General features: G+C 35.9%; 1 protein-coding gene across 1 annotated transcript; it reads right to left on the bottom strand.

The window, feature by feature from the left end:
• Positions 1-1,581: 1,581 nt before the first annotated feature.
• LOC132055441 (aquaporin TIP2-1-like) lies at positions 1,582-3,634 on the bottom strand. The gene is made up of 3 exons (XM_059447254.1): positions 3,421-3,634; positions 2,571-2,821; positions 1,582-2,179 (listed from the first exon to the last, which is right to left on the bottom strand). The coding sequence occupies exons 1-3, from the start codon at positions 3,545-3,547 to the stop codon at positions 1,811-1,813; spliced, it is 747 nt and encodes a 248-aa protein (XP_059303237.1). The 5' UTR covers positions 3,548-3,634; the 3' UTR covers positions 1,582-1,810.
• Between the last annotated feature and the right edge of the window lie 9,067 nt (positions 3,635-12,701).

Here is a 12,701-nt window from a genome sequence, read left to right as displayed (position 1 = left end):
TTGCACCTAATCAAGGTACTATTTATTTCTTTCTACACTTTCTTCTTCTTTACATGCCATGAGTAAAGTGTCATCTTCATCTTCATTTTTGCTCTCCACAAAATTATTTATCTCTCCAAATTATTTTTACATTCCCGGAAAATGACCATATTTATGACAAGTATAACATTCAATATTTGATTTGTCATACCTTCCTTGATTTGACCTCCATCCTCTACCTCTTCCGCGGCCTCTTCCTTGGTGGAGTCTTGACTTCTATTTTCTTTGAGTCGAGGTTGACTACAACCTCTTCCTCCTCTACCACGACCTCTTTGTTGTGAGCCACGCCTTTCATCTTTCTCCTTCGAAGAAAGTTTTGCTTTGCAAAGCTTTGTTCAACCGACTCTTTGTTTTGGTTTAACAACTTTTCTTCACGTCTTGCAAAGAACCCGTGAGTTCTTCTATGGTCATGTCCAAGTCCTTGGACTCTTCAATGGCAACAACAATATAATTAAATTTTGAATCTAGGATCGCAATATTTTTTGCAACGACCTATCATCATTCAACTCTTCACCATATCTCTTCATTTGATTGACAACCGCCAAGATTTCTTAAATATAATCCGAAACCCATTCGATTCCTTCATTCGTTAGCGATTCAAATTCTCCTCTTAAGGCGTTTGAGACGAACCTTTTTCACCTTGTCCAAACCTTTAAAGGAAGTTTGAAGAATATCCCATGCTTGCTTGGAGTTAGTTGCATTTGCAACCTTCTCGAACATCTTTTCATCCAAACTTTGATGGATGAGTGTGAGTGCCTTTTGGTCTTTCTTCTTTGTCGCAGCGACATCATCTTCTTCATCAACGCCACTCTCCACAATTTCCCATACATCATAGGCTCCAAGCAAAGCCTTCATTCGGATTCGACGCACCAACTTCCATAATTTTCTTTGTTTAAAGCATCTGAACTTGAAACGGAGTTCCATCAAGGTGTTAGGTCATTTTTCTCTACGTTTTGTTGTCTCTCAAACACACCCAAATTTCCGATACCAAAATGTTGAAATTTGGGAGAGCAAGACAACACAAATAATACTCAAAACTCACTAGAAGAGAAATGGAGGAAAAATGATTTTCTATTCAACTCTGGCTTAATTCAAATAGCTAGATTATACGACTATTTATATGAATTCATCCACGTATGTATACGCAAATACATGTATCACTATTAATAAGTTCACACTTCACATCCTCCAAGCATACGAATAAGACCTCACTAGACTAATCTAGAATTTTCCACCAATTCATGTATCTCCTAATACATTAATCTACTAATTCATGAACTAAATTAAATATAATGTGAACAAATTAAATAATGTGAACAAGTTTATTTTTTCAACATATAATAGTACATATCATTAGTGTAAGAAACATTTATATCAATAAGTCACTTTTACCTATTATACTAGGCAATTAACGTACAAAATTATAAATCTCATATTTTAAAAAGACTTTTTTATAAATATTCTTTAGGTGATTTGATAGTGCAAAACCCTAACAGTCAATATAACTTAAACTCATTACAAAAAGATAAAAGGCTATAGTAGTAGATATCAATGAAAGATTGCGATTTCACCAAATTCGAGCATCATCACAAGAACATTTCACCAAAGATATTGGATGTACAGCTGCAAACCAAGAGCTAGAAAAAGAAAAAGACAATTGAAAAAAACAAAGAAACGAAAAGAAAGAAACAACAAAAGATATTGCTTTTTCTTCCCTTTTTAGGAAATTCAAATGGGCTTTTCAGCATAATCAAACTCAAACAATTTTAATTTAGAAATCGTTGGCGAGAGGGACATGCTCATGTTGCATGAACACATTGCTGTAAATAAGACCAGCCAAACCACCACCAGTGAGTGGGCCAACCCAGTAGATCCAGTTGTCAGCGAAGTTGCCAGCAGCGACTGCGGGCCCAAATGAGCGGGCTGGGTTCATTGATCCACCGGAGAATGGGCCTGCAGCCAAGATGTTGGCACCAACGATGAAACCAATGGCAATGGGTGCAATTGTACCCAATGAGCCCTTCTTTGGGTCAGCTGCTGTTGCGTATACTGTGTATACCAAAGCAAAAGTGATAATAATTTCCATGACAACTCCTTCAATGGATCCCACTCCAGCTGACACACTGTGGGTTGGAACAGCCTGAGTAAAAATAAAAGAAGAACGTATTAGAAGTCACATCTAAGAACTAAAATTAACAAAATATTATATGTGACTGACTTAAAAAGTGAGATTAATAATCTAAAGAGTAAACTAGGTTGATGTTAGTTTGATGGCATAACTATTTTTACATTAAGAGTGTATATAAGTTAGATCTGAAACAAAATTGTTACATAATTGAGACGTAACATGACTAGGTGCTTTTCTTCAAAATTTTGTATTCGAGAAGGATTTAGCTTATAGTATACGCTAAGAAATTTTATGTAATAGTTAACTTGCTATATTTTCTGGTTAATAATTTCACTTTATGGATAATTATCTGTAATTGGGTATCTTTTATATAATTTAATATAGTGTTTCTCGTGGGGCTTACCAATCCTCCGGTGACAAATTTGAGGAGGAGGCAAGCTAAAATGGAGCCCAAAAGTTGAGCAATAGTGTAGAAGAGGCCAGTAAGAAGGGTAATTTGGCCGCCGAGGGCCAATCCGAAGGTGACAGCAGGGTTGACATGACCACCAGAGATATTAGCGGCAATGGACACGGCCACGAATAGAGCAAATCCATGGCAAACTGCAATTGCTACGAGCCCAGCAGGATCAAGAGCAGCATCTGTTGTCAACTTGTCTGCATCCAAACAATACCAAATTTAGAATCTTCCATAGTGAAAATGCCCAAAAAAAAAAAAAAGAAAAAAAAAAAGAGGCTTGTCACTCCATGTACATATAGCTTGCATGGCCATGAACATTATCATTCATATTTCATCAATAGTTCATGCATGACCAGGAGTAGAACTACCATAAAAGCTATGATCAGTTCGACAAAATTATGTATTTGTATTGAGAAATTTACTGAATACGTATAACTAGTCTATTAAGAATACAATAAGCAAAAAAGGGTTATGGTAGATCTGTATTTGTATTGAGAAATTTTTATTCTAACCCATAAACTTAAAATCATTGATCCGCCTCTGTGCATGACTATATATAAATCAGTAACATCATATATATGCAAATCTAAGATCTAAAGTCTGTGGATTCAAAATGAACACGATCATCTCATGTGGACGATGCATTATATATGTTCTTTGTATATGTATATGTCGTATAATTTAAATCGAAATTAATAAAATCAAGTTAGAAACCGTAGAACCCACTTGAAATTCGAACTACTTAGTAATCATATATAAAAAACAATGTGAAGAGGATATCGGAAGAATTATTAACTGTAAGCAATGGCAGAACCAACTCCGGCGAAGACAAAGAGCAAGGTGGAGATGAATTCAGCAAGATAGGCCTTAATAGACCCTACGCTGAATGAATCACCAACACTTCCAAAAGCTATGGCAGGCATTATCAAAAAATAATTTAATTACTTCTAATTAGAAGCTATAGAGGAGAAGAATAGACTTAAGAGAGAAAATTTCTTTTGGATGACACCAAGAGGCCTCTCTTGTCACATATATATAGTAGGAGTGTACCAATATTTTAATATAAAGTTTAATAATGAAGTTCATGAGATTTTCACTGTAACATACAGTAATAGCCTTCTCTCTTATTATACATAGAACAGGATAAAGGGAATATGCGAATGTATATGTGTCCATGCATATCCATTCATGTTTTCTCTTACAAAAATCCTAGCTGTCATTCATATGCTTTTTTTGGAAATGTCCCAAAGCTCATCAATTGTCCTCATCCATGCGAAGTGAACCATCAATAATGGTATGATCCGGATTCGAGGGGATTCAAGATTATATTTGAATTTATTACATTTTAAAAATTAAGAGTACAAACATTCAGTGCGTACTTGTTGAAAGTAATTTTTGCATATTCATTTATGTTTCACGTCGAAAATATTGAATTTTACTAAAGTTATAGTCAATACTCTTCATTCTCTCGTTGGAATTCTCTCATCCTTAATAAGAGGGCTCAACTTTCAGCTCTGACAACGATAGAGAACCTTAACAAGGAGCACTTTGTTTCTTTAGTCTATTCAGCATAAATCCAAATTTAACCGATTAAAGTATTTTGAAAGTATGTAATACTTTGCATACTTTTGTCACAAATTTTGAGCTTCACTTGAACTCATAGTCAATACACTTCATCTGTCTCTCACTACCGGAAAATCACCATTTTCAGATAGCCAAAACCATTGGAAAGGTGATGGTTTAATGTAGACCGAAACGACAATAAAGAATGACTGATTTTCTGATAGTGTCTACTTGAGATTCCTTCACTTTTAATCAGAAGTTTTCGATTTCAACTTTAGTGTCTCAGAAGTTGACATGAAATAATTTAGTCCTTTAGTGGATCCGTTCAACGAGAATTCAAATTACTTGAGCCAGTAAATTTTGAATGCTCTAGCTATAGAAAAATGACACCGTCCATGTGAGCCGACTGTTAGGTCATTGAACGGTGGAGGGGTCCCTCTAAGGGGTACCCTTGTGAGGTAAATAATGATTAAAAAAAGTAAGACATGATGGTGGCATGAGCGTGACAAATAGGGTTTGGTCCATAAAATGCACCGACCAACTATGAACTTAGAGAATGGTGGGGCCTCTTTCTGTTTGATTTTTTTTTAATGAAATATGTGGGTATAAATTGAAGTCGACTTAATTAGGGTTCTTGTTGGCTAATTAATTTAGTGGATGATAAGGGTTTAATAATGGTAATTACTTGCTGGATGGATAGGGAATCTTTCGAAAGTTCTCTGTCGTGCTTGGTAGTTGCCTGCACTTTTGAATTAAAATATTTCCCATTAAGGAATATTAGGTTTTTTGTTCTGTATATTCTTAATTGTTAATGAGTCTCTCCAACAAATATTGCCTACTTTAATTCATTATCTTTCCCCTTTTGTGAATTAAAAGATTAGATATATTATTAATGCTGTTCTGTTCTTTTCGAAAATTTGGACTATTCAAATAATAAAATGTCTTATTATAGGACCTCATCTAATGATCGATAATAATGTGATTATTAGCTACCCCATTATTGTCTCTCTCTCCACTCTCGCCATTTTGCTTACTTTTGTGTTTCAAATTTGAAATGTTCTCTCACGAATTAAATTCTTAAAAAGGATATTGGTGAATACATACAAACCCTCTGACATAACATGTGCATTACATATGTACATACATGGCAAGAAGTTACTGAAGTCTCAATTTCCAACCTGTCGACTCGTTGTGTTAGTAGGGAGCGTTTTAACCAAGATAGGACTTCTGGACACGAATAGGAATTAATCGGGACTCCACAGCGGATAACAAATACAAAGCTAAGTGAGAAAAAAAGGGGGTTGACAGAACTAAGAAATTTGTAACACTTTCAACTTTGATTGGTTAGTTTTGGTGAAGAAGATAATGAGCAATAAATAGAACAGAGACTAAATCTAAATGGCGTACAAATTACTGAATAAGTCGTACACAATGTCTTAATCAACAATTTACAACAAGCAAACAAGACATCTACAGTGTGAATTATTGCTTATTGAAGGTCAAGCCAATTTTTTGAGGCGGTTCCATGGACCGGCCATATCCCATGTTGATTCTTGGTCTGCCGAAATCATTTGAATTCCCTATTTATCGAGAGTGACTTATAACAAACATGTAGTAATAGCTACATACTCATGAGTTTCTATTGGATCTTTATCTAAGAATCCAGAACTTTCTACTTGTAAATGTTTAGAAAGAATTGCTAATTTAATTAGTAAGGAAAGATGGTGGGGAAAGTGAGCCATTTAGAACATTTGAAGGCTGATGCTATTTTTCTTTTCTTTTTGGTTCAACTATCCGATATTCAGAACTCACTGTCCCGACTACTCTGAATTCGCTAGCTAACTATATCACCAAATACAAAAAGGGCTGCAACATATATACTTCCACCCGGGGGCGAATTTAGGTAAATATTTGGGACACATGAACCCATTATCTCTTCGTAAAATTAAGTATTTTATGTATATATTTTCTGAAATTGGTATAATATTACCTGCAATAAACTCACATGTACAAGAAGGCTAAATGGTGCACTTGGTTTAAAGTTGAATCCTCCTCCAGGACTATGGATCAATTTTCACTTAACACATTTTTTCCTTCTTTTTTAGTGGTAAACGCATGTTCTAAAAATCCTAGATTCGCCTCTGCTTCCCCCCATAGCATGGAAGGTAGCAACTTCTTGTTTTTTTTTTTTTTTTTTAACTTAATGGAAGCATCCTAGCATCGAGTTATATGAAGAGAGACAGGATCATAATTCATCCTTTTTTTTTTTTTTTTTTCACGGACATCTCCGATATTCCATTAATATGGTGAAATACATGGCGTGTTCATGCTTTGAGAGGGCTGGGTGTAATGGGAATAATAATAACACCCCAAGGTATTAGTCTGAATAACACAAGAGCATCTAAAAGGGGAATAATACAAATCAGGAATACTAATATAGTTTCTATGTCTCTGAATAAAATAGGACATAATGATAGAAAAGTCTTCAAGGTTGTTATATGCCGTATTTTTGTACATGGGAATATTTTTAAGGTAATCGATATAAGTTCAAGGACAAGATTATTTTGGGATATGAAACAAGGACTTTTAATCCCCGATTTTAATTAGTGCATGAATTGCTTATAAATTTAAATTAGTATAGAAATATTAGTGGAGATTAGGGGTTAATTAATTATGATTAGATTATTAATTGGGGATTAGGGATTAATTAAGGATTAATTAGCCTAATTAAGATTAATTAAGTCATTAGTGCCCTAAATGGACCCCACTATAACATGGCCAAATCTGATTGGTCCATGCCATAGTAGGGCACGTGTCATCCTTAGGGGTAGTTAATGACTAACCTATTAGTCATACTTTCATTTCCAACTTCATCCACAAAAGTGAATTAGAGAAAAGCTCATGGCCATGGCAGCTCACGGCCATGGCTGTGCAAGATTGAGTTCATGATCTTGATAGAAAAATTAAATTCCTAAGGTGTTCTAAGCATTCAAGGGAGCAGCAAGATTAGAAGTTAAGTTGAAGTCCTAATTAAATTTGAGGTAAGATTTCTCCTTTTTTTCATGAAATTGGAGTTGATGATGTTGTAATGAAGGGATTAATTTGTGTTAAGTGGAATTGGATGCAAGAAATTGTATAGGTTAATGTTGAGGTTCTGTTCGGGCCGTGTTGGGGCGATTAATAATGGTGGATTAATTTTGATTAGTGTTGTCGTTATTGTTGTCATGGATTATATGATGAAAGTGAAGGAATTTGATATTTAAAGTTAACAGTTCTAGTCTATGGAAACTGAGAAACAAAATCAATTCTCACTTAACATATTTTTTTCTTCTTCTTTTTTTTTTTTTTTTTTTAGTATAACGTTTCTAAAAAATTAGATTCTTTCCACTTTTGTAGTGTTGAAGGTAGCAATTTTTATTTTTATTTTTATTTTTTTTTTTTTAACTTAATGGAAGCATCCTAGTATCTAGCTATATGAAGAGAGGCAGCAGTTCTAGTCTAGCAGGACAAGAATTTCTTAGAACTCTACAGATATTATTGGAATCCGCGACTTTTGTGGTATAACAAAAAAGTTGAACCAAAATAACACTAAAAAAAAAAAAAAAAAGTATGTTTCACGCTCGAATTCTGTGCGTGAAAGAACCAAACTATAAAGTTAAAACTTTGGTCCTTTCATGCACAAAATTCGTGCGTGAAAGAGAGCAACATCTCCTTCCCCACCACGGTCCCCCCATTTCAAAAAAAAAAATTCAAAACGCCATTAAAGGCGATTCTGTGGTCCCCAAGCATAGAAAACGTCATTTTCGTGTTGTTTTTCAACCCGAAAGTCAATATTCTTGGTATATTGAAGTGTAGGAATAAGTTTCTAAGGTTTGATTTCGGAATAGAGCGGCGTAAAACTCATTTCAAAAACTCAAAAAAAAACTTCAATCTAGATATTTCACTACGAATTTTCTATTACATTGTTAAATATATTATTACCCTAAGCATGATTATTGTGTAATTGTTGAGGATGTCGAAACAAAAACTTTTACGCAATTTTTTTTTTTTTGCGTTATTGGGGGTTGTTTGGACTGCCCCGTTTTTTCATTTTTTTTCTTTGTTGTTAATTGTTTATTTAGTATTTGCTAATTGTTAGATTAGCAACTTAAGTATTTGTTAATTGTTAGATTAGCTATTTCAATTGTTAGACTAGCTAATTATTTATTTAGTTTTTGTTAAGCCAATTGTTAATGCTAACTAATTGTTAATTATTTGACTTATTAATCTTTATATTTTAATTGTTAATTTATTTATTTGCTAATTAGTTTAGGATTGATAACCCGTAGTTTAGGATTGAAAACCCTTAATATATTTTCGATAAAAGATTACATAACTAATACTAGTTGTTAATGATTGATTTAAAATGCGTAAAACAGATGGATCAACACATTTCTTAATATAATTTTCGATAAAAGATTACATAACTAATACTACTTGTTAATGATTGATTTAAAATGAGTAAAACAAATGGATCACCACAATCTTTAATATAATTTTGGATAAAAGATTACATAGCCAATATTACTTGTTAATGATTGATTTAAAATGTGTAAACCAGATGGATCACCACCCTCTTGATCCGGGGCCTTTCGACCGAGAGGTACTATATCTTCAGCGGGAGCATAGGTAGAAGGCTGAGGCTCAAGTTCGTACCCGGTTGGGGGACTCAACATGGGAGATCTTAGCTGCTCGCCCCTCATATCCTGAATATACTACGTCGGAGTGGTATCTACAGGTGCGTTGATGTTGATCGGGTACAACACGATAGGTCGCTAGTGACGGCCTTGATTGAGAGATAGCGACTGGAGATGCACACATTTCATCTCTGCACCGGTGAGGCTACTATTACCCTCCAGGATGTGGAGGTTATTTATGGGCTACAGGTTGATGGACGCCTATTGTATGTTGAGGAGCCTTAGGAGCTACCGCCTTACCGGGATGAGTTGACTAGGCTCACCGGTTTCGAGGCTCCAGGGGATGATTTTTCGGGCTAAAGTCGGGTTTTGATATCGACCCTTCGTGCTCGTTTACGCCTCGTAGACATGGAGCATCCGATTGGAGAGAAGACACGCCTCGGGGCGATGTTGGCCGACGTGCGCGTCTATACACTCGTCGTATTCGGAGCGTCATCGTTCACGAACACTTCGGGTTCGCGTGTGAGCTTGAGGTATCTTCGGTATATCGATGATCTTCGAGGTTAGGATGTTATAGTTGGGCGGCTATTTGTCTTTGGCTACGTATCGAGGATGCCGATGTTCCATGGGCACGAGGTAGAGGTCCCACGTTTGCTCGCTCGCATGTAATATATTTAAGTGTGTAATTAAACACAATTTTTTTTTTTAAAACGACGACTGATAAAACATTTTTTTTAATGACTATATCAGATATGGGTGTGGACTAGGTTAAGACCTTTTCAGCCCACACCTGCTCACCCTCCCGCTGACTATCTTCTTTGATGCCATACGCGCGAGATGGTCGCGGCGTACGCGCGGACCACGGCCTTCTCCCAGTTTAGGGATCGGTAATTTATGACGACGACGGTATGTTCATATTTTGGATCCATACGCTAGACCACGCTAGCTATTATTTTAGTCTTTTATTGTTAACTAGTTCAATTTTTTTACGAGGCTTTTATATGGACGCCGTATGATCATATTTTGGATGAGCTGTGGCGTTTTGTAGGAGACGAGTCACACATGTGGATATCGCGGTATCCATTGATACATATGGATATCGTTGAGTATCACGCGCCCGTCGCGTGTTACGGCGGTTTGGGCATGTACGGAATGTACCGCGGGCGTACGGCCGGCCATATCCAAACTATGCTGGCATAGCGGGCCCGCCGACCGCAACGGGGTATATTCTATACATACCCAAATTGCCGTAACACGCGGGTCGGGCGTGATACTCAATGATATAGACGATATACAAAACGCCACGCCGGCTCATCCAAAATATGATCATACGGCGTCCATATAAAAACCTGTAAAAAGAATTGAACTAGTTAACAATAAAAGACTAAAATAGTAGCTATGTGGTCTAGCGTGTGGATCCAAAATATGAACATACCGTCTGCGCCGTCATGCGGTCTAGCTGATCCCTAAACGGGAGAAGACTGTGGTGCGTCTCCGCATGTCGGCGTACGCCTCGCGACCATCTCCGCGCGTATGGCATCGGCTCAGCAAGATAGTCAGCGGGAGGGTGAGCAAGTATGGGCTGAAAAGGTCTCAACCTAGTCCACACCCATATCTGATATAGTCATTAAAAAAATGTTTTATCAGTCGTCATTTCAAAAAAAAATATTTTATGTTTAATTACACACTTAAATATATTACCTGAAGGAGCGAGCAAAATGCAGGGACCTCTACCCTCGTGCCCATAGAACATCGGCGAATCTCGATACATGTAGGCCAAAGACACGGCCGCCCCCCAACTATAACATCCAAACTCGGCGAGATCGTCGATATACCGAAGATACATCAAGCTCACATGCGAACCCGAAGTGTTCGGGAACAGGATGCCCCAGATTATGATGAGTAGGTATAGACGCGCACGTCGATCAACATCAACCTGAGGCGTGTCCTCTCCAATCGGATGCTCCATGTCTATGAGGCGCAAGTGAGCATGAAAGACCGACATCAAAACCCGACTCTAGCCCAAAAAATCATCACCGAGCTCGAAATCGAACCTAGTCGAACTCAAAGGTGACGCCTCCCGTAGCCTAGTCCATCAACGTAGCCCATAAATGACCTCTACATCCTGGAGGATAATAGTAGCCTCACCGGTGCGGATATGAAATGTGTGCGTCTCCGGTAGCCATCTCTCAATCAAGGCCTTCACTAGCGACCTATCGTGGTGTACCCGACCAACATCGACGCACCGGGAGATACCACCCCGACGTAGTATATCCAGGATGTGAGGGGCGAGCAGCTAAGATCTCCCAATGCTGAGTCTCCCAACCGGGTACGGACCTAAGCCTCAGCCTGCGACCTATGCTCCCGCTGAAGATATAATACCTCTCGGTTAAAAGGCCCCGGATCAAGAGGGTGGTGATCCATCTGTTTTACGCATTTTAAATCAATCATTAACGAGTAATATTAGCTATGTAATCTTTTATCGAAAATTATATTAAGGATTGTGGATTTGTGATGATCCATCTGTTTTACGCATTTTAAATCGATCAGTAATAAGTAATATTAGCTATGTAATCTTTTATCAAAAATTATATTAAGGATTGTGGTGATCCATCTGTTTTACGCATTTTAAATCAATCATTAACAAGTAGTATTAGTTATGTAATCTTTTATCGAAAATTATATTAAGGGTTTTCAATCCTAAACTACGGGTTTTCAATCCTAAAATAAGGGTTTTCAATCATTAACAAGTAATAGTAGTTATGTAATATTTTATCGAAAATTATATTAAGGATTGTGGTGATCCATCTGTTTTACGCATTTTAAATCAATCATTACCAATTAGTATTAGTTATGTAATCTTTTATCGAAAATTATATTAAGGATTTTCAATCCTAAACTATGGGTTTTCAATCCTAAACTAATTAGCAAATAAATAAATTAACAATTAAAATATAAAGATTAATAATTAATAAGTCAAACAATTAACAATTAGGTAGCAAACAATTAGCATAAACAATTAATAAATAAACAATTAACTAACTAATCAAACAATTAACAAATTATTAACATATAATTAATAAATAAACAATTAACTAACTAATCAAACAATTAACAAAATATTAACAAATAAACAATTGGCTTAACAAAAACTAAATAAATAATTAGTTAGTCTAACAATTGAAATAGCTAATCTAACAATTAACAAATACTAAATAAACAATTAATAAATAATTAACAACAAATAAACAAATAAAAAAATTTAAAAAAAAAATGAAAAAACGGGGCAGTCCAAACAGCCCCCAATAGCGCAAAAAAAAAATTGCTTAAAAGTTTTTTTTCCGACATCCGCAACAATTACACAATAATCATGCTTAGGGTAATAATATATTTAACAATGTAATAAAAAATTCGTAGTGAAATACCTAGATTGATGCTTTTTTATGAGTTTTTGAAATGAATTCCACACCGCTCTATTTCGAAATCAAACCTTAAAAACTTATTTCTACTCTTCAATATACCAAGAATATTAACTTTCGGGTTGAAAAATAACACGAAAACGCCGTTTTTTATGCTTGGGGACCACATAATCGCCTTTAACGGCGTTTTGAATTTTTTTTTTGTTGAAATGCGGGGACCATGGTGGGGAAGGAGAAGGGGCAGCTTATGTTGCCCTCTTTCACGCGCGAATTCTGTGTGTCAAAGGACCAAAATTTTAACTTACAGTTTGGTCCTTTCAACACAGAATTCGTGCGTGAAACCTACTTTTTTTTTTTTTAAAAGTGTTATTTTGGTTCAACTTTTTTTTTTTCTTTTTTTTACCACAAAAGTCGCGGAA

The sequence above is a fragment of the Lycium ferocissimum genome, chromosome 5 (assembly GCF_029784015.1).
Source record: "Lycium ferocissimum isolate CSIRO_LF1 chromosome 5, AGI_CSIRO_Lferr_CH_V1, whole genome shotgun sequence".
Lineage (NCBI taxonomy): Eukaryota > Viridiplantae > Streptophyta > Magnoliopsida > Solanales > Solanaceae > Lycium > Lycium ferocissimum.
Note: the sequence above shows the minus strand (reverse complement) of the source record. Positions and strands in the feature narration are given on the sequence as shown.